The sequence below is a fragment of the Pleurodeles waltl genome, chromosome 6, assembly GCF_031143425.1.
Source record: "Pleurodeles waltl isolate 20211129_DDA chromosome 6, aPleWal1.hap1.20221129, whole genome shotgun sequence".
NCBI classification, from domain to species: domain Eukaryota; kingdom Metazoa; phylum Chordata; class Amphibia; order Caudata; family Salamandridae; genus Pleurodeles; species Pleurodeles waltl.
In genome coordinates, this window is record NC_090445.1 from 1,723,750,165 (window position 1) to 1,723,772,425 (window position 22,261).

The 22,261-nt window shown below is 46.2% G+C and overlaps 1 protein-coding gene across 1 annotated transcript in view; it reads right to left on the minus strand.

Moving 5' to 3' along the window:
* MRPS18B (mitochondrial ribosomal protein S18B) overlaps positions 1-22,261 on the minus strand; it is a 62,807-nt gene that overhangs the window by 35,094 nt on the left and 5,452 nt on the right. Inside the window, exons 2-5 of the mRNA XM_069241959.1 lie at positions 14,906-15,074; positions 13,948-14,045; positions 11,077-11,145; positions 10,439-10,505 (exon numbers count right to left, since the gene is read on the minus strand). Of these exons, the coding sequence (XP_069098060.1) occupies positions 10,439-10,505; positions 11,077-11,145; positions 13,948-14,045; positions 14,906-15,074 (403 nt within the window). The remainder of the gene's footprint in view (positions 1-10,438; positions 10,506-11,076; positions 11,146-13,947; positions 14,046-14,905; positions 15,075-22,261) is intronic.

Below are 22,261 nucleotides of genomic sequence, written 5' to 3' on the forward strand. Positions count from 1 at the left end.
ACTCCCGAGGACAGCGGACCTGCTCCAAGAAAGGCTGCAACTTTGTTTCCAGCAGCCTTGAAAGAACCCTGCAAGCTCCCCGCAAGAAGCGTGAGACTTGCAACACTGCACCCGGCGACCCCGACTCGGCTGGTGGAGATCCAACACCTCAGGAGGGACCCCAGGACTACTCTGATACTGTGAGTACCAAAACCTGTCCCCCTTGAACCCCCACAGCGCCGCCTGCAGAGGGAATCCCGAGGCTTCCCCTGACCGCGACTCTTTGAATCCTAAGTCCCGACGCCTGGGAGAGACCCTGCACCCGCAGCCCCCAGGACCTGAAGGACCGGACTTTCACTGGAGAAGTGACCCCCAGGAGTCCCTCTCCCTTGCCCAAGTGGAGGTTTCCCCGAGGAACCCCCCCCTTGCCTGCCTGCAGCGCTGAAGAGATCCCGAGATCTCTCATAGACTAACATTGCGAACCCGACGCTTGTTTCTACACTGCACCCGGCCGCCCCCGTGCTGCTGAGGGTGAAATTTCTGTGTGGGCTTGTGTCCCCCCCGGTGCCCTACAAAACCCCCCTGGTCTGCCCTCCGAAGACGCGGGTACCTACCTGCAAGCAGACCGGAACCGGGGCACCCCCTTCTCTCCATTCTAGCCTATGTGTTTTGGGCACCACTTTGAACTCTGCACCTGACCGGCCCTGAGCTGCTGGTGTGGTGACTTTGGGGTTGCTCTGAAACCCCAACGGTGGGCTACCTTGGACCAAGAACTGAACCCTGTAAGTGTCTTACTTACCTGGTAAAACTAACAAAAACTTACCTCCCCTAGGAACTGTGAAAATTGCACTAAGTGTCCACTTTTAAAACAGCTATTTGTCAATAACTTGAAAAGTATACATGCAATTTTTATGATTTAAAGTTCCTAAAGTACTTACCTGCAATACCTTTCGAATGAGATATTACATGTAGAATTTGAACCTGTGGTTCTTAAAATAAACTAAGAAAAGATATTTTTCTATACAAAAACCTATTGGCTGGATTTGTCTCTGAGTGTGTGTACCTCATTTATTGTCTATGTGTATGTACAACAAATGCTTAACACTACTCCTTGGATAAGCCTACTGCTCGACCACACTACCACAAAATAGAGCATTAGTATTATCTATTTTTACCACTATTTTACCTCTAAGGGGAACCCTTGGACTCTGTGCATGCTATTCCTTACTTTGAAATAGCACATACAGAGCCAACTTCCTACACAAAGCCTGCACTGGGTGGAGATGCTAACACCTCCCCCAGGCAGGAGCTGTCACACCTGGCGGTGAGCCTCAAAGGCTTATCCCTTTGTGCCAGCACCGCAGGACACTCCAGCTAGTGGAGTTGCCCGCCCCCTCCGGCCCCAGCCCCCACTTTTGGCGGCAAGGCCGGAGAAAATAATGAGAAAAACAAGGAGGAGTCACTGGCCAGTCAGGACAGCCCCTAAGGTGTCCTGAGCTGAAGTGACTCCAACTTTTAGAAATCCTCCATCTTGCAGATGGAGGATTCCCCCAATAGGATTAGGGATGTGACCCCCTCCCCTTGGGAGGAGGCACAAAGAGGGTGTACTCACCCTCAGGGCTAGTAGCCATTGGCTACTAACCCCCAAGACCTAAACACGCCCTTAAATTTAGTATTTAAGGGCTTCCCTGAACCTAAGAATTTAGATTCCTGCAACTTACCGAAGAAGAAGACTGCTGAGCTGAAAACCCCTGCAGAAGAAGAAAGAAGACACCAACTGCTTTGGCCCCAGTCCTACCGGCCCGTCTCCTGCCTTCTAAAGAACCCTGCTCCAGCGACGCTTTCTCCAGGACCAGCGACCTCTGAATCCTCGGAGGACTGCCCTACTTCCAAGAGACCAAGAAACTCCCGAGGACAGCGGCACTGCTCCAAAAGAACTGCAACTTTGTTCAAGTAGCAGATTTAAAGACCCCTGCAACTCCCCGCAAGAAGCGTGAGACTTGCAACACTGCACCCGGCGACCCCGACTCGACTGGTGGAGAACAACCAACTCAGGGAGGACCCTCCGGCGACTCTACGACTGTGAGTAACCAAAGTTGTCCCCCCTGAGCCCCCACAGCGACGCCTGCAGAGGGAATCCCCAGGCTCCCCCTGACCGCGACTGTCTGAACTCCATTTCCCGATGGCTGGAAAAGACCCTGCACCCGCAGCCCCCAGCCCCTAAAGAAACGGAACTTCTGTGCAGGAGTGACCCCCAGGAGGCCCTCTCCCTTGCCCAGGTGGTGGCTACCCCGAGGAGCCCCCCCCTTGCCTGCCTGCATCGCTGAAGAGACCCCTTGGTCTCCCATTGAAAACTAAAGGAAACCAGACGCTTGTTTGCACACTGCAACCGGCCGCCCCCGCGCTGCTGAGGGTGTACTTTCTGTGTGGACTTGTGTCCCCCCCGGTGCCCTACAAAACCCCCCTGGTCTGCCCTCCGAAGACGCGGGTACTTACCTGCTGGCAGACCGGAACCGGGGCACCCCCTTCTCTCCATTATAGCCTATGTGTTTTGGGCACCTCTTTGACCTTTGCACCTGACCGGCCCTGAGCTGCTGGTGTGATAACTTTGGGGTTGCTCTGAACCCCCAACGGTGGGCTACCTTGGACCAAAAACTGAAACCTGTAAGTGACTTACTTACCTGTGAAAACTAACAAAAACTTACCTCCCCCAGGAACTGTGAAAATTGCACTGTGTCCACTTTTAAAACAGCTTATTGTGTTTTATGTAAAAAGTATTCATGCTAGTGTAATGATTTAAAGTTCCTGAAGTACTTACCTGCAATACCTTTCAAATGAGATATTACATGTAGAATTTGAACCTGTGGTTCTTAAAATAAACTAAGAAAATATATTTTTCTATAACAAAACCTATTGGCTGGATTTGTCTCCGAGTGTGTGTTCCTCATTTATTGCCTGTGTGTATGTACAACAAATGCTTAACACTACTCCTTTGATAAGCCTACTGCTCGACCACACTACCACAAAATAGAGCATTAGTATTATCTCTTTTTGCCACTATCTTACCTCTAAGGGGAACCCTTGGACTCTGTGCATGCTATTCCTTACTTTGAAATAGCACATACAGAGCCAACTTCCTACAGTCACTTTCAGGATTAGGTCAGATATTTCCAGGGAGACAGCAGACAGGCAACTGGAACTTGGGAGTAGAATGGAGAAGCTGAGGAAGCTGGGCATCACAATACAACTGAGATTACCAGCTATCCTAAAGGTCAGGTGTCAGAATAAAATGCACAATTTCTCAGATCCAGAAGAGGTTGGTGGCTTCATTACGGAATCCAAGAAAGGGTAAGAGTCGAGATAAGTGAGAAGTAAGAGGTGAAGTATGGTAGTATTAGCGGACACCACCGAGGGGGATGAGCTTAAAACAGGCGCAAGATATGCCTATCCAGAGAGACAGGAGGGTTCCCAGGGGAGATGGGGAGCAAAGGGGAAAAAAAGGCAAAAAACAATTGTAAAGTCCTCAAAGTATTATAAAGTATAAAGGAAGCATAAGTAAAGCACCAGATGATTATATTCAGTTTGCCCTTACGAATGCCTGCAGATAGAGGGAGTGCAGGTTTGACTAGGGTGCAGGTCCTCCTTATTATCTGCTGGGACGTAAATGGTTTACGGGTGAAAAAAATGCAGCGTCTTGGCCTTCAGCATCTAAAAGAGAATGAAGCACAAATCATTATGCTCCAGGAAGCTCATCTTCTAAGGCAAGAAGGTAGGGATCTTTTTTTAAACAAAGATGGGTTGAAAATGTGATAGCTACAGATCAGTTGCAGTGCATAAAGATATAGCTATATTATTTAAGGTAAAATCTGGTGTGGAGCAAATTTGGTATAGAGCCGACAAGGGAGATGGATGGACCATTGCCAAGATAAAGATACAGCAAATTATTTATACCTAAGTGAGCTACTATGGCTCAAACATTGATGATGTTAAACCCCTGACCCAACTCTGTGCTAGTCTAGTGGATTGTGGGGCCTCCATCATTCTGGGCGGGGACTTTAATATCTTGCTGGATAATAACCTTTGCAGGTCTTCAACATGGATTCAGTTTAGTTACACGAAAATGAGGAAATATTAGTTGGACATGGCAGAAAATTTCAACAGTTGCAATGTGTGGCGCAAAGTTAGAGGGAAGCATATGGATTATACTTTTCAGAGTAAAAAACATGGGACACTATTCTATACTGGACTGTTTTTTTTTTTTTAGATAATAAGGAAGTGGAAAAGATAGTGGGGTTAGAGGAACTGTTATGAAATCAGGCGGTGGACAGTTCACAGGAGGATTCTGTTACAGTCTGGGATAGTCGCTGAGGTGCTGTATGGCACAAATGAGTTATTTTCCTGGAACGTCTCATCTGCACCTATACATATTAGTTTGGAATACCTATACGGTCTGGTTAAGGGGTAGCCTTAAACGTTTATCAGTAAATTGGGCGAAGGAGGATAAAGTGCAGTTTCAGCAACTAGAAGGATATTTCAAAATCAGAGGAAATATTAAAGACAAACTCTTAGAGTAAGAAAGATAGAAAGAGGCGGTTAGAAGTACTCAAAGACCTGCAATTGAATTTTAGAGTCAAAGTAGAGGAGACAGTCCATCAACAATGGGAAATTAGAAGAGCCAATGACATTATACGTGGGGAATGCTGTGGAAAATTGTTAGCCAGGAAAGCCAAATTAGATAGAAATCAGAATTATGTTAGGAGGATGATACAAAGATAATTCCTGAAGAAAGTAGTACAATCACGGTAGCCTTGAATAATTTTGTTCAGGAATTGTACACCGAAACCCTAAGGATAGGAAGGGATTTTATAGATAATTGCCTCTTGGAAAAGCATCTCCCTAAACTTTCAGAAGATCAACAATTTTTTGGTCAAGAGATCACTGGCATCAAAACGTTCTTAAGAATTAGAAAGATGAAAAAGGGAAAGGCTGCAGGCCCGGACGGGATTCCCAACGAGCTTTACTCTGCCATCACGGACGGGATTATTCACATCTGGGTTAAGATGTTTAATTCGATCTTGACAGAAGGTCAGCAATCCCAGAGTCCTGGATTGAAGCAGTAATCTTGTTAATTTTAAAACCTGGCAAGACCCCCATGCAGTGTCAATCATTCCACCCAACTCTGCTACTCAATTGCGATTATAAGATTTTTGCAAATATCCTGATGGCTCAATTGAAGAGAGTAGTGGGGAGTGTGATACACAATGATCAAAAGGGTTTTCACACTTGATTGGCTCAATAGACCTGGCTGTAACTTCTGGAGCCCCCCCGTCAACTGTGCCATTAGATGCCACTAAAGCATTTCACCACGTTAACTGGAGTTTTCTCATGACTACACTGGGTCATTTTGGACAGGGTAAAGCCATTCGAGAAACATTATTCAAGAACTACAGTGGCTCAACTGCACGGATTCTGGTGAATGTTAGCCTCTCGGCACCAGGGAAAATTGAAAAAGGGACTAGGCAAGGCTGCCCTCTCTCACCCATACTTTGTGATCTCTATATAGAGCTGCTTGCGCAAAGTTCAAGGTTAAGTGAGGAAATAAAACCATTTGTAGTAGACCCTACTCCAGGATGATTGCCCTCTATGCTGACGATTTAGTGCTATACACCTCAGACATTGGTTCAGCTCTACCATATCTTATGATAGAGGTGGAAAACTTTGGCAGGTTCTCTAGTTATGAGGTTAAAGAAAAAACGGAGAACACCGGGGAACCAGAACTCAAGTGGGATAATAAGGGTAGCGGAAATTAGATATTCTGGATCCTGGAACAATAGCAGCAGTGAATCTTGAAAGCATAGATTATGAAATAGATGGGATGCTAAAAAGATGGCAGACCCTTCCACTTACCATATACGGTCGAATCAATTTAGTGAAGATTACCTAAAGTTACTTTTTTGTTTTGATAACATCCCGCTAGAAATCGATAAGAAGGCTCGCCTGAAAATTCCAAGGAAAATAACATACGTTATTTGGGCTAGTAGGGGAAATCGACTCTCCTGGAAAAAACAGAGGGAGAATTGGGACAGGAGAACTGAGGCTTCCAGATTTACAACACTGTTGGGCTTTCCAATTAAAAAAAAAGATAGAATGATTCTTCTTCGTCCAGGTGAGACATAAGTTAGGGTACTGTTCAGTGCATGCTATTAGGATTGCCAGAAGAGGGTTTTTCACACAAATTTGGGGCACCTACATTTTTTTAAAAAGGTTAGGCATAAATGCCTGCAGGGCAGTAGCGAAGTCATATCACTCTTAGGTATTGGCTACTCCAGTAAACTGTCCCTCATATGGGACTCTGCAGGGACACTGCAGTGTCTGCTTGACAGTCGTGTGAAGCCTTTGAGACAGAGTGACATTAAGAGTTGGGGCTAGCTGGTGAACGAAGGGTCGCGATTGTCCTGGGACAACTGGAATAGTAAGACAAATGGGTCCCTCTCCAGATTTAAAGTTTATCAAATAAACACATAGCTTAAGGGCCAAGGTTGGTCTGATATTGAACCCGGACAGATGGAAATAGAACTCCAAGATCCTTGCGTTACGGAGAAGGAAGTGGCACACTGGTACCAATATCTGTTGGCGGCAGTAGTGTAAAAGATGAAACCTCCACGTCGTGTATGGGACGGACACTTGCCAGGCGTGGAGCTGGTTAAGATAGGTCAAGTATCTCTGCCTACACTTTATTCAGTGGTTAAACCCAAATCACTTCTTCACTCGCCATAGAATATACTGGTCCACGAACAAATTGGTGAAAGGGGGTGGGGGGTGTTTGGGGTGCAAGAGATGCGGCAAGGGGATGCCGATTACATGCATACTACCTGCCCCAATTTGGAGGAATTCTGGTTTTATGTGGGTAAGGCTATTTCCAACTCTTTAAGAACACTCACAAAGGTAGGCCCCTTTCAAATCTTTTTTGGTGATGCACAACTGGAGGAGGATAGTTCGCCCTCCCTTTCCACACAACGTAAATTGTTTTTTTAACTTAATTTTACTTACAAGAAAGAAAATCTGTAAGGTCTGGTCCCAATCTCTTGCCTCCAGCTGGCAAGCCTGGCAGAGGTCAGTAGTGTTTTTTAGGGAGCTGGAAAAGGAGAGGAACAGTGAAAATGAGGGCAAAAACTTTAGGGACTTGTTGAAACGGATGATCCTTCATGTCCTACAATTTTACCCTCTTAAATCAGTCATGGTTGGGATGGGCCCGGAATCTATAGTTACCCCCCAGCGAATTTGTTTGAATGTGAGCCCAGCACTGAATACGTGGGTCTCTGACTTACGTCTGGTGCTAGTCGGAGGTCATATGACGACAAGAAAAAGTGTCCTGTGAAAAAGTGCACTTTTTATTCCAAGAGAAGTGTGTACGCAGATGTGTTTTCTGGTGAACATCTACATAAACTAAATTTTGATAGAAAGGGTTGCGTTATTAAAATAGTGCATATGTGCTGCTATACGAGACCAAAACATTTTTTAGAGGATCTCTTGAATGTGTATGGTTTTCTTAAGAAACTTATTATCTACCATGTTTGTATTCATTTTGATTAGAAATATGTTTCAAAATTAAACGTCTAATAACACTGCCACATAACTCACCAGAAACAATTCTATATGCTACATAAATAGTCGTTTTGTGCTGCAGACTGCAGTCACGCTGCCAAGATATCTTGTCGCTCAGGCCCAGTTCCAGTGTCTGGACTGTATCTGAAGCGGGTTCGAATCTTATAAGCATGGGGAGCAGCCGGAGAAGGAAGTTACTGATCAGAAGCAATAGTTGCCCATCTATTGTGTCCCGACAGGTTCCCAAGCAGATATTATCTTCTCTCCCCCACACCAGATAAGAAACGGGCACAAAAGATAAATACACAGAGCAGGGTGCAACGGTGCAACCCCAACTGACCTTCGAAAAAAGTTGGGAAATGCAGTATTTTTTAAAGGGCTTTGAATTAAACAAAACAGTCTTGTTTCAAGAAAGAAAGAAAATAGTAAAATGTAAAATTTGAAAAAATGTTTCTAGGTCTTCTCTGGCCGCTGGGGTTTATTCTAAGACTACACATTTGGATGGATATCCTTGCTGAAGAACTAGATACAGATAAATAACTTTCCCATCATGAGTGGCTTCAATGCTTGAAGTGGATTAAATAAGTACAGAAACGATTAGAGTTACGACAGGATTTTATAATAATTTTACTCTTGCAAATAATTATTACAATAGAATTTTGTAAAATGTGTCCTACAGAGTGCATGTTTGCTTTTTGTTACCTGGTATTGTGAATAAACACATTGTTGTGATGTGCAGAATCGATTTCACGCCAATGAGCAAATAAAGTATTCTCGGCTAAATGTAAATCAAATAATTCAAGCATGTTTAGTACATAAAACTTTAAACAAAGTTTGCAACTGTATTAAGTGAACGGTTGTCTCACTGAAAGTATGCTACCAGGGAGATGAAGGGAAAGGACTAGTAGACATGAGTTGTTTTATAATATGCGTTTAGTAGTGTGTGAATGTTCAGCCTGGCTCTTCTTGGGACTTAAAATCATGTTTGCCTGATGTTAAATCCCTTAAGTTGGGTTGTGCAAATAGATCTAGAAATCATTAAATACAAAATGGAAAATACATTGAAGTTTAAGGACGTAGTTAATGAACCACCTTACCTATACAATAAAACTATTTATAAAAATAAAAAAAACAGAGGATGTCATCTTGGGGGTTCGGAAGGAGAGCCAGGCATACCTAAATTTCTGGAGCTGATTTCTGGAATGTCTACAAAAGGTGATTCAAGCAGCTGCTCTCCATATGAGCCCTTTCTGTACTCACAATGATGCCCAAATAACTGTACTGAATTAATTACAGTGGGACATATCTTCCATTTACAGAAAGTGGTAGACCTATGTCTCGTTTGAGCATTAATTCTCCCCTCAGGGAGGTATTATTGGTGGGTCTGTTTTTAGGGCAACATTTTCTTTCTCTTTAAAGAAAATCCACGAAAACAGTACTTTTACCACTTTGGCTCTCCACGTATGTGCAGGGTCTGAATGCCCGTGCGAAGCATAAATGTGCATCCCATAAAAAGCAGTAGGAGCATGTCATGGTTTTGACCTCACCTGGTGCGAATCTGGTCCCCCCCCCAGAGGATCTGTCGGTATTCTCTTGGGCCTGAACCAAAACAGCAGGGTTAGTTTCCTCACAGCATTGGGCCAGTTTTCAGCATTATATTCACACCCCACAAGAAGTACTATGGGAAATGATGCAGGGCTCGAAAAATCTACTCGATCACTCACTATGGTGAGTTTTATTTGAGGAGGTCGAGCTATTTTTAAATTCCACTCGACCCTTCTGGCGAGGGGACAAAGAAAAGGTGCTCTGATCAGTCAGAAACTAAATTAACAATTAAAATGCCTTTAAATCTTATTCTTGTCGCATTTGCTCTGCGTTCAGAGACAGGTGAAAAGTAAGTTTGTCTTCTTGCAATGCAAATACTTTCCTCGTGACTGCAGAGTTCCAGGATTTTGTAAGGTCACCTGCCTGACCTATGTGAAATGAAAGGCCTTTGGTATCAGGTTTTTCCTAACACACAACATTTATATAACTAAGTCAACTTTACAAACATTTCAAAATATATTTCAGTTGCTGTGAAAGACCATTTTTTATAATTCTCTGTGATGAAAAAAAATTATTTGATTATAGGATGAAAAAAAGTCAGAACTTTTTTACTTGGTGATGTGCAAATGATAAATGTTTTCTGAAACCCAATTTTCACAGATTATTGTTAACACTATATAGCTTTAGCAGTAAAGCTGTAAGTTAGTGGGAAGGTTTTTGGACATTTCTTGGAAATTTACTGTTAGTACGCTACCATATCATGCATAGTAATATATTTATCAAAAGTGAGTGTTTAAACATAAACTGAGAAACACTCCTGGCCTGGTGGCAAAGCTATTAGTACACTAAGAGGCAAATCATGCATGGATCATGTGTAACCCATATGTGGCATAGATGTATTATACATGAAGCAAATATTTTGTGTATTTAATAAAACAAAAGAGGATTTTTTAACAGCAGAAATGCCGAACTCACTTATTCGAAGGTGCACTCATGTGTGAGAATGAAGAAAAAGGTGACTGTAGAATACAATATTTCCCTAGGATCACGCAATTTGAGACCTGTTTCCGGGTCAAGTACATTACAGTTAGGTCGAGTAGCTTATTCATGCTACTTGACCTGCAGGTCTTGTAACATTTTTATTATTTTTCGAGGCCTGTGATGTATCTTAATCAGGACCCCGTTGAATAAACTAATGGTCAATTATAGAGTTCAAAGAGAGCAATCACACTTTCGGTGTCCGATTAAGAGCATCCTACATCAGCAAGCTTGCTAAGGAAGAACAATGCATAATGTGCACGATCCCTACCTGTGCGTGTGGGGTGGAGGATCTCGCCAGTGTAAGGAGAAATGAACTGCTCCAGGAGCTTCACATTCTGCAACAGCACAAAGAAAACAGGAGAGTCAGCAGCAGCGAGAAGCAGGCCAGGCCTGGAACTGCCATCACCAAGATACAAACACACGAGCCATGAAGAGCAACGTGGGAAGTACAGCAAGAGTCAACGGAGGAGGTCATTCCCAGAGAGGCAGATACCAACATAAAGGACAAACAGACCGACTGTCGTGTGCAGCAGCAGGAAAAGGATGTGGATGATCACTAGAGTGGTGGCTATCAACATAAAAATCAGGTCCTGAAAGGAAGCGTGCCATCTGCAGCAGGAGGAAGAGCGCGCGTTGAGCTGCAAACACCAGCGTACAGACACGAACGCCATCAGCAGGAAGAGCATGAGGAAAGAGAGACGCAGGAGCTATAAGCAGCAAGTGTAGCAGAGGAATAAAGGCACGTACGGCTGCAACCACCAATGAATACACACACAAATGCACAAACAGGAACACCGCAGCCCAGAGGGAGGAGGATGGGCCCATGCGCAGCTGCAGCACTGCGGGTAGACATGCGCGCTCCACCAGGCACGCTAATTACAACCCTGGGAACTGGCCAATGGATACCTGGTGGTGAAGGCCCAGTTTCTGGTCTCTGCAGATGGGGCAGGGATTTCCACACACCTTTCCTCCTCTCTGTCAGGAATAAGAACAAGTTAAAGAAACTGTGGGTGAGTAATTAATACTGGCAAAGGACCAAAATGAACTACCTCTGGCTCCTTCCCCTTGTTACCACCTGTAAGCAGAGGGGCCGGCTTGGGGAGCAATCGGAGCACGGAGAAGAGGAGATTTCTATGGATGGGTCAACCCTTTACAGTATATATAAATATGTCCAAATCAGCAGCTGTGCAACAAAAAGTCACAGTACTCACTAGGTTAGTCCTTGCAACACCTATTGGAGCATCCCCAACCAATACTCAGCCGCCCGTTACTGCTGCCACACAGAGCAGATAAGCAAACTGAACAAAGCAGACGGATAGCACTTGGTCCACCGTCGAATAATGCCAGGAACTCAGGGATCCAGTTAAAAATCATCTTTTATTCTTTATTTCATGATAAACTGTTTTTCGCTCCTGACAAATTTTGGAACTTCTAAAAGCAAGTTGGCTCATGCGGAGTACTACAAGGCCTTAAGTTGCTCGTTTGCTTATTAATACAGCACACCATAGGAGGCATCTACAAACATACCCAAAAAATACATGGCGTTGTGATAAATACGATTAGCCCGAAAGAAGTCCCAAATTTGTCAGGAATGAAATGAGTTGTCTGGTTTTCACAAAATGAACAGTAAAAGAAGATTTTAACGGGATGCCTGACTTCATGCCATTATTTCATTAGCAATACTCTAATACTCGTTATACTTTACCTACACAGTTAAACATTTATACGGATTGCTCAGATGAAGGTGAGAAGAAACTCTCTAACATGCAGCATGTACAACCTCTCTTCCACAAGTGTTTGTAGAAAGAGTAAAAGAAATACATTCAGAAACAATATTACAACTATGTAGCAATCATGCAGGAAACCTTCACTGTACAGCGGTGCCTTCATACGAATTGCACATTCTGCTGGTGCAAGAAGTAACACACAGTTTGACTCTTGAAAGCAAGTCACGGAGCCTTCTTACGGACTATGTCAAACTTACAACTACTTTGATTTTACCTAAGATAGTACCGAAAAGCAAGACATATTAGGAAAAATAAATAAAAAAAGCATCTTCATAACCAATTTCTTTTATTCTCATGGCCCAGCCTTAGGACTCAGCCAAATGTATTAACTGCCTTGAAACATCACTGGGAAAGATAACAGAGATTCTAAGACACCACAGCTCATGTCTACTTAACACACTTAAAGGGTTAGAAAAGGACTTCAGAGTATCGGGGCAGCACACAGTACCCAGTCTGCTATTACCATCAATGTTTGCTTACCGTCTATATACCGGTATATGCAGCCCCAGATGATTTTCAAAGAGAGTTGTTTATTCTGTCTGGAGCTCAGAGGGCCCTTCTTAACGGTGCAAAAATCATAGTGTGATGCTGCACCTAAGCGTTGGGAAATATTCGAGTATTAACAGCAGGGGAAGCAGCCATGTGAAACCATGGATATCTTGTCTGTGTATTATATCTGGACACAAGTGGTACAGCTAATTAATCTTAGCCTCGCCTGTTTTGGAGTCACTTAAACTCAAAAAGAATATTTCTACAGCCTTGGCCTAGGCTGGTAATGAAGTGAGTGATTCACCAGCCCTTGTGAAATTTACTCACTGATGCTGCACAACAGCTCTACCGCGGACAGCATTTGTCAAGAATCAAGCTGGTTATTAGCGTGGAACACAGAACCTAACACGGAACCTGAACCTAACACAGAACCTAACACGGAACACAGAACCTAACACGGAACACAGAAACTAACACGGAACACAAAACCTAACACAGAACCTAACATGGAACACAAAACCTAACACGGAACACAGGACCTAACACGGAACACAGGACCCAACACGGAACACAGGACCTAACACGGAACACAGGACCTAACACGGAACACAGGACGGAACACAGGACCTAACAACGAACACAGGACCTAACAACGAACACAGGACCTAACAACGAACACAGGACCTAACAACGAACACAGGACCTAACAACGAACACAGGACCTAACAACGAACACAGGACCTAACAACGAACACAGGACCTAACACCGAACACAGGACCTAACACAGAACCTAACACGGAACACGGAACACAGGACCCAACACGGAACACGGAACACAGGACCCAACACGGAACACGGAACACAGGACCCAACACGGAACACGGAACACAGGACCCAACACGGAACACAGGACCCAACACGGAACACAGGACCCAACACGGAACACAGGACCCAACACGGAACACAGGACCCAACACGGAACACAGGACCCAACACGGAACACAGGACCCAACACGGAACACAGGACCCAACAGGACCCAACACGGAACACAGAACCTAACAGCGGAACACAGAACCTAACAGCGGAACACAGAACCTAACAGCGGAACACAGAACCTAACAGCGGAACACAGAACCTAACAGCGGAACACAGAACCTAACAACGGAACACAGGACCTAACACAGAACTTAACACGGAACACAGGACCTAACACGGAACACAGGACCTAACACGGAACACAGGACCTAACACGGAACACAGGACCTAACACGGAACACAGGACCCAACACGGAACCCAGGACCCAACACGGAACCCAGGACCCAACACGGAACCCAGGACCCAACACGGAACCCAGGACCCAACACGGAACCCAGGACCCAACACGGAACCCAGGACCCAACACGGAACCCAGGACCCAACACGGAACCCAGGACCCAACACGGAACCCAGGACCCAACACGGAACCCAGGACCCGCCAGCACCAAGGAGCCAGACTTACAATGCAGGTTTTCCTGGTCTTCTGGGGGGGGATCCCTCCCTTGTGGTTCCTGCGGTAGTCCGCCCACACTGGGCGCTCGCCATACTTCTCCAGGTATTCTGGGAGAGAGGAAAGGAGGAAATGCTCAGAAATGCCATGACTGTGCACAATAGTTACTAGAAGAGGAGCATAAGACAACTCTCTCACCCTCTAGCCCATTCTACCTGAGGTGTATATGACACATGGGGAAGGAAATGTGGAGAACACACTGTCCATGGATCCTGACCTGCTGCCTAGGAGTAGATTTACACGTGTTCATGTGCTGCTGGCCTGTAGATGCACATGTGTGATCATTGCCAGCTGATTCAAATGTTTCCACTTTGAATTCCCTAGACCATGTGCTGCCAGCTTGTGGGTTCACATATTAATAGATGGAGTAAGATTAGAAACTTCCCAAGGTCTCTTATGAGCAATAAAATACATTTTCCATTGGGGAATCAAAGCCTAGAACAGAAAGATGACATCTGAGCTACCAAGGTGAGTGTGAAGATGAGGGATCCTCAGAAGAGGAGGAATGAACCATTAAAGGCGATGGGTGGGGAGAAACTGAGGGCATGCTGAATAAATGAGTGTCTGCAGATAAAACAGCTAGAACAGCACAGGTGACAGAATGAACTGCAGAAGGGACCAGGGGCAGTGAGGCAGAGTACGGATGGCAAGGACATGCTATGAAGAGTATGGAGGTCTTCGGAGAGTGTGGAGAAGGGAGCAATGGAAGAGGCAAAGAGGCGGGATGTATGGGGAATAGACAGTAACCAGACAAGAAAAGTGGAACGATAGGGAGACGCTTTAGGGGGTCACTGGATTACACTGTTAATCAAATGATGGGGCAATGGAGAGCACAAGAAAGTATTTGCATAGACGTACAAGTGAAGGTGGCAAGAGTGCTCTGGGGGGCATTAGTTGGGTATTTACAGACCTTCGCTCGTTAGGTATTCCCAGGGCTTCTCCTTGTAGCGGGACATGGTGTCAAAGGTGGCAGTGGACGCTGTTAGAGTAGCATTCCTGCCCTCTTGTGACTCAACCTCCGTACTGAAAACCTGGTCCAGTGGCCGTCCGAGCCATGGGAGCCGCACCGTCACTGGGGCCTGAAAAAAATACATAAAAATGAATGTCAATTCAGTTCACAGAGTTTTTATGCCCAGAAGCCTCTCATCCAAGACTGAGAAGGTACTCACAACCTCAGCATGTAGAGCTGAGTAAATCCTCACAAAGTGTTCAGGACAGAATGAACCCTCAAACTCCCCTCTCCCAGGATTGTGAAGACCCTCAGACCTAAGGCATCCATGACACATTCAACATTCATACCTCCTAAATCTGGAGGAAGCAGGTCTTCACAAGCCATGTGTCTAGGCTAGAGTAGTCCCATCTACTCATCACACACTGGACTCACATCACCTGCATCCCTCGGTTCTTTGCGGACTAACAGACTCTGCATGCATGACAGAGCACATCCTCATACACTGATGCACCTCTTGTAACCAGACTTCATCGCCCTCTTCCGCTGTAACTTAGCAAACTCACCCGTTCAGCTCAAATGACTGGGAGACCTTCAAAGCACCTTCACCCTGGACTAAACTGACTCTCACAGCACCTGAACCCATGTCTACGTAAACTTCTGCCCTGCTGTTCCAATGAAAAGGCAGATTCTCAAATGCCATGGGTACAGAACTAAGACTTCCCTCACCTTCAGCTTGAAGGGCTAACAAGAGCCTCTCACACTTTCAGCCAGGACAGAGCAAGAATTATTCTCCCATGTAGAGGTGCTATGTGGACATCTGCAATGATGGTCCATGTAATCCTGTATGTAGGATGTGAAGGCCTCTGAGCTTACACACAACGTTTAAAGGACTGAGTGGTTGTGGAAACAGGGTGGACATGGGGTTGTGTGAGAGTGCAAGACCAAGCAGACACCAACACCATAGTCAACAGGACTGAGCAGAAACCCTCATCTCTGGCAAGGGAGACGGATCGTCCTGTCGCCTGCGAAGCTTGGAGGACGAGCCTCAGAAAGGCCCAGGAGGACAAGTAGTTTCCATGACCAATAGGACCTTCACACACCCAACTTCTGAAATATACAGACCTTAGCACTGCTGTTAGACATGGTCTCTAGTTGGCTGTGGCTTGCACCCTGTCCAAGTAGGGATCCTCACTCTAGCCAGGGTAACACAGCTAAGATAACCCCTGCTCGCCCCCTTGGTAGCTTGGCATGAGCAGCCTGGCTTATCTCAGAGGCAATGTGTAAAGTACTTGTGTACAGACAGTGAAAACCCCACAAGCGTACTCCACAGGAATTTAGAAAAATAGCCAATATTTATTTGAATACAACAAGACCAAAAAGGTAAAAACTCCAAAATACACAAGTGAAGATACAAATTTTCAAAGATTAAATCTTAGTAAAGCACTTAGAAACACAACAGCTCCAACTGGGGCTATCACAGAGTCTTGATGGAGCCGTTCCCAATAGTCCGACGCCACTCGCGAGGGCGTGTGGGCCGGTCACGGAGTCGCACGGCCCCCAGGTGCAGTACCTTGGAAAACAATGAGGAAACAAAGATGTTGCACGGAGTCGGAGAGGAGAGGTGTCACTGGTGCCAGTGTGGCATTGGTTTCCTATTGCTACTGGGGAGGTAAGTGTAGGAAGTTGGCTCTGTATGTGCTATTTCAAAGTAAGGAATAGCATGCACAGAGTCCAAGGGTTCCCCTTAGAGGTAAAATAGTGGTAAAAAGAGATAATACTAATGCTCTATTTTGTGGTAGTGTGGTCGAGCAGTAGGCTTATCCAAGGAGTAGTGTTAAGCATTTGTTGTACATACACATAGACAATAAATGAGGTACACACACTCAGAGACAAATCCAGCCAATAGGTTTTGTATGGAAAAATATCTTTTCTTAGTTTATTTTAAGAACCACAGGTTCAAATTTAACATGTAATATCTTGTTTGAAAGGTATTGCAGGTAAGTACATTAGGAATTTTGAATCATTTCAATTGCATGTATACTTTTCAAGTTATTCACAAATAGCTATTTTAAAAGTGGACACTTAGTGCAATTTTCACAGTTCCTGGGGGAGGTAAGTTTTTGTTAGTTTTACCAGGTAAGTAAGACACTTACAGGGTTCAGTTCTTTGTCCAAGGTAGCCCACCGTTGGGGGTTCAGAGCAACCCCAAAGTTACCACACCAGCAGCTCAGGGCCGGTCAGGTGCAGAGTTCAAAGTGGTGCCCAAAACGCATAGGCTTCAATGGAGAGAAGGGGGTGCCCCGGTTCCAGTCTGCCAGCAGGTAAGTACCCGCGTCTTCGGAGGGCAGACCAGGGGGGTTTTGTAGGGCACCGGGGGGGACACAAGCCCACAAAGAAATTTCACCCTCAGCGGCGCGGGGGCGGCCGGGTGCAGTGTTAGAACAAGCGTCGGGTTCGCAATGGAAGTCAATGAGAGATCAAGGGATCTCTTCAGCGCTGCAGGCAGGCAAGGGGGGGCTTCCTCGGGGAAACCTCCACTTGGGCAAGGGAGAGGGACTCCTGGGGGTCACTTCTGCAGTGAAAGTCCGGTCCTTCAGGTCCTGGGGGCTGCGGGTGCAGGGTCTTTTCCAGGCGTCGGGACTTAGGTTTCAGAGAGTCGCGGTCAGGGGAAGCCTCGGGATTCCCTCTGCAGGCGGCGCTGTGGGGGCTCAGGGGGGACAGGTTTTGGTACTCACAGTCGTAGAGTAGTCCGGGGGTCCTCCCTGAGGTGTTGGTTCTCCACCAGCCGAGTCGGGGTCGCCGGGTGCAGTGTTGCAAGTCTCACGCTTCTTGCGGGGAGATTGCAGGGTTCTTTAAAGCTGCTCCTTTGGATAAAGTTGCAGTCTTTTTGGAGCAGGTCCGCTGTCCTCGGGAGTTTCTTGTCGTCGTCGAAGCAGGGCAGTCCTCAGAGGATGCAGAGGTCGCTGGTCCCTTTGGAAGGCGTCGCTGGAGCAGAGTTCTTTGGAAGGCAGGAGACAGGCCGGTGAGTTTCTGGAGCCAAGGCAGTTGTTGTCTTCTGGTCTTCCTCTGCAGGGGTTTTCAGCTAGGCAGTCCTTCTTCTTGTTGTTGCAGGAATCTAATTTTCTAGGGTTCAGGGTAGCCCTTAAATACTAAATTTAAGGGCGTGTTTAGGTCTGGGGGGTTAGTAGCCAATGGCTACTAGCCCTGAGGGTGGGTACACCCTCTTTGTGCCTCCTCCCAAGGGGAGGGGGTCACAATCCTAACCCTATTGGGGGAATCCTCCATCTGCAAGATGGAGGATTTCTAAAAGTTAGAGTCACCTCAGCTCAGGACACCTTAGGGGCTGTCCTGACTGGCCAGTGACTCCTCCTTGTTATTCTCATTATTTCCTCCGGCCTTGCCGCCAAAAGTGGGGGCCGGGGGCGGGCAACTCCACTAGCTGGAGTGTCCTGCGGTGCTGTGACAAAGGGGTGAGCCTTTGAGGCTCACCGCCAGGTGTTACAGCTCCTGCCTGGGGGAGGTGTTAGCATCTCCACCCAGTGCAGGCTTTGTTACTGGCCTCAGAGTGACAAAGGCACTCTCCCCATGGGGCCAGCAACATGTCTCTAGTGTGGCAGGCTGCTGGAACTAGTCAGCCTACACAGACAGTCGGTTAAGTTTCAGGGGGCACCTCTAAGGTGCCCTCTGGGGTGTATTTTGCAATAAAATGTACACTGGCATCAGTGTGCATTTATTGTGCTGAGAAGTTTGATACCAAACTTCCCAGTTTTCAGTGTAGCCATTATGGTGCTGTGGAGTTCGTGTTTGACAAACTCCCAGACCATATACTCTTATGGCTACCCTGCACTTACAATGTCTAAGGTTTTGTTTAGACACTGTAGGGGTACCATGCTCATGCACTGGTACCCTCACCTATGGTATAGTGCACCCTGCCTTAGGGCTGTAAGGCCTGCTAGAGGGGTGACTGACCTATACTTGCATAGGCAGTGAGAGGCTGGCATGGCACTCTGAGGGGAGTGCCATGTCGACTTACTCGTTTTGTTCTCACTAGCACACACAAGCTGGCAAGCAGTGTGTCTGTGCTGAGTGAGAGGTCTCCAGGGTGTTATAAGACATGCTGCAGCCCTTAGAGACCTTCCTTGGCATCAGGGCCCTTGGTACTAGAAGTACCAGTTACAAGGGACTTATCTGGATGCCAGGGTCTGCCAATTGTGGATACAAAAGTACAGGTTAGGGAAAGAACACTGGTGCTGGGGCCTGGTTAGCAGGCTTCAGCACACTTTCAATTGTAAACATAGCATCAGCAAAGGCAAAAAGTCAGGGGGCAACCATGCCAAGGAGGCATTTCCTTACAGTAAGGCATCAGTTTTCCTTACTGCTAGATAGGGGAGAGGAGGCATCAGTTTCTTACGGTTGCAGGGGAGGTGATGATGCATTGAGGGCGAGGCATCGGTTCCTTACAACCTGGCAGGGTCAATGAATCCAGCAGGTCAAGATGCAAGCCGTTAACTTTGAGGTGCTGCAATCACACCACAGGGCCACAGGTGGTGCGTGGAGTCAGGTGTCAGAGACGTCGGTGCCACAGCACTCATGTTCTGGTGGGACTTTGGAGGCGCTGCGTCGGCATCAGACCTTTGGGAACCATGACGCCATTGCAGGCAGCGGCACGAAGTCCTCTGATGTTGGTGTGCTAAGTTTCTTCCAAGTTGCACTAGAGCTCACTTCAAATGGCCTAGGAACTGGTTTTGGCACCACTTGGCAAGTCAGAACCCTCAGCAAGAGAACCCAGGCGCTCGCAGGTGAAGTCTTTGATGGCCCTGAGATTTCTTAACAGGAGGCAAGCTCGGTTCAAGCCCTCGGAGAACCATAGAAAACAGGATGCAGAAAGCAAATTCCAGTGCTTTTACTCCCAGGACAGTGGCAGCAGGCCAACATAACAAAGCAGCAGGTAGAGTGGCAGTCCCCCCTACAGCATCCATCTCTTCTTCCTGACAGTAGTGTCAGAGGTTCATTACTTATACCAATTTCTATCTTTGAAGTAGGCAAACTTCAAAGAGACGTCTGTGTAGTGCATAAGACCCAGCATTTTCCTGTCCTAGCCCCAGACACACTCCAGGGGGTTGGAGACTGCTTTGTGAAAGGACAGACACAGCCCTATTCAGGAGCAAGTGTCAGATCCTCTCACCACTCTAGCTCAGGAAGACCCATCAGGATATGCGGGCCAAACCTGTGTTCCCTTTGTGTCACTGTCTAGAGTAGATATACATATAGCCGATCTGTCATCCGGATCCACATGTGTATTCAACAGACGGGCACAGGCACAGCATGGTTAAGCAAGAAAATGCCCACATTCTAAAAATTAATTTTTAAACTTACAATTCCAAAAAACAATTTCAACAAAGGATGTATTTTTAAATTGTGAGCTCAGAGACCCCAACCTCCATATCTCTGTCTGCTCCCAATGGGAAATTAGACTTAAAAAAATATATCAAAGCAATCCCCATGTTAACCTATGGGATATATAGGTCTTGCACTAGTGAAACATTTAATTAGTAGGATTTGACTATCAGGACACGTAAACCACACCAGTAAACATCCTACCTTTTAAATACACTGCACCCTGCCAATGGGGCTGTCTTGGGTATACCTTGGGGGTGCCTTATAGGTACTAAAATTGAAGGTTTGGGCCTGGCAAGTGGGTGACCTTACCAGGTTGACATGGCAGTTTAAAACTGCACACAGGCACTGCCGTGGCAGGTCTGAGACGTATTTACAGGGCTACTCATGTGGATGGCACAATTATTGCTGCAGGCCCACAAGTAGCATTTGATTCACAAGCCCTAGGCACACACTGTGCACTGCACTAGAGAGTTACTGCTAAATCATAATATGACAATAATGGAGACACAAATCACCAATACATTTTAGACTGATAGCACATGCGCTTTAGCACAGGTTAGCAGTGGTAAAATGCCCAGAGTCCTAAAGCCACCGAAAACAGGTCAGAAACAATGGAGGCAAAACGTTTGGGGATACCCCTGCAAAAAGGGCCAGGTCCAAAAACGCATACAAGACCAGACATATTATCACACCTTGTATTCAAGGCCAATTAACCCCCTCCTGTTCACAAACAAGTAGAACCACTAGCCTCACATGCACCACCAAACATTTAAACCCACTAGCCTCACATGCTCCACCCACAATGTAGACCCATTAGGCTGGCATGCCCCACCCAACATGTAGACTCACTAGCCTCACATGCACCACCCAACATGTGGACCCGCTAGCCTCACACACACCAAACGTGTAGACCCACTAGCCTCACACGAACCAACATGCAGACCCACTAGCCTCACATGAACCACCCAACAATGTAGACCAATTAGCCTTACATGCACCACCCAAGATGTAGACTTACTGTCCTCACGTGGACCACCCAAAATGTAGACCCACTAGCCTCACATGCACCATCCAACATGTAGACCCACTAGCCTCACAAGCACCACCTAACATGTAGACCCACTAGCCTCACATATACCACCCAACATGTAGACCCACTAGCCTCATGTGCACCAGACCCACTAGCCTCACGTGTACCAAACATGTAGACCCACTAGCCTCACATGCTTCAAACATGTAGACCCACTAGCCTCACATGTACCACCAAACATGTAGACTCACTAGCCTCACGTGCACCATCGAACATGTAGACCCACTAGCTTCACATGCACCAAACATGTAGACCCACTAGCCTCACATGCACCAAACACGTAGACCCACTAGCCTCACATGCACCAAACACGTAGACCCACTAGCTTCACATGCACCAAACATGTAGACCCACTAGCCTCACATGCACCAAACACGTAGACCCACTAGCCTCACACACATCACTAAACAATAGTATCCTTGGGTCTCCCCCAGAACCACTATTGTGTTATGAAGTGGCACAAAGACAATATAAGTGTCACAGAAAGGATAAGAAAATAAGTAGCAGGCACAGAAGGAAACAACTCAGAACAGCAACAATACACCCTTTCTTAATATTTACGGAACATTTGTCATTTTGTGCAGATGGAGTGTGCACTTTCAGCACTGCATTGGTTACCATGCAAAAACTAAATCAGCAAGCCCATCTGCGCAGTGAGAGAGTATAAACTAATTTTCCAACAATGTGTGATTTTTTTTCCCCATTTCTGAACACTGTACACGGGAAACCCATGCAATGGTTATTTTGAGACTATTTTCTCAATAAATAAGGACACATCGATCACATACATCTGAGGTACATACATTTTTGTGAACACAGCTGAA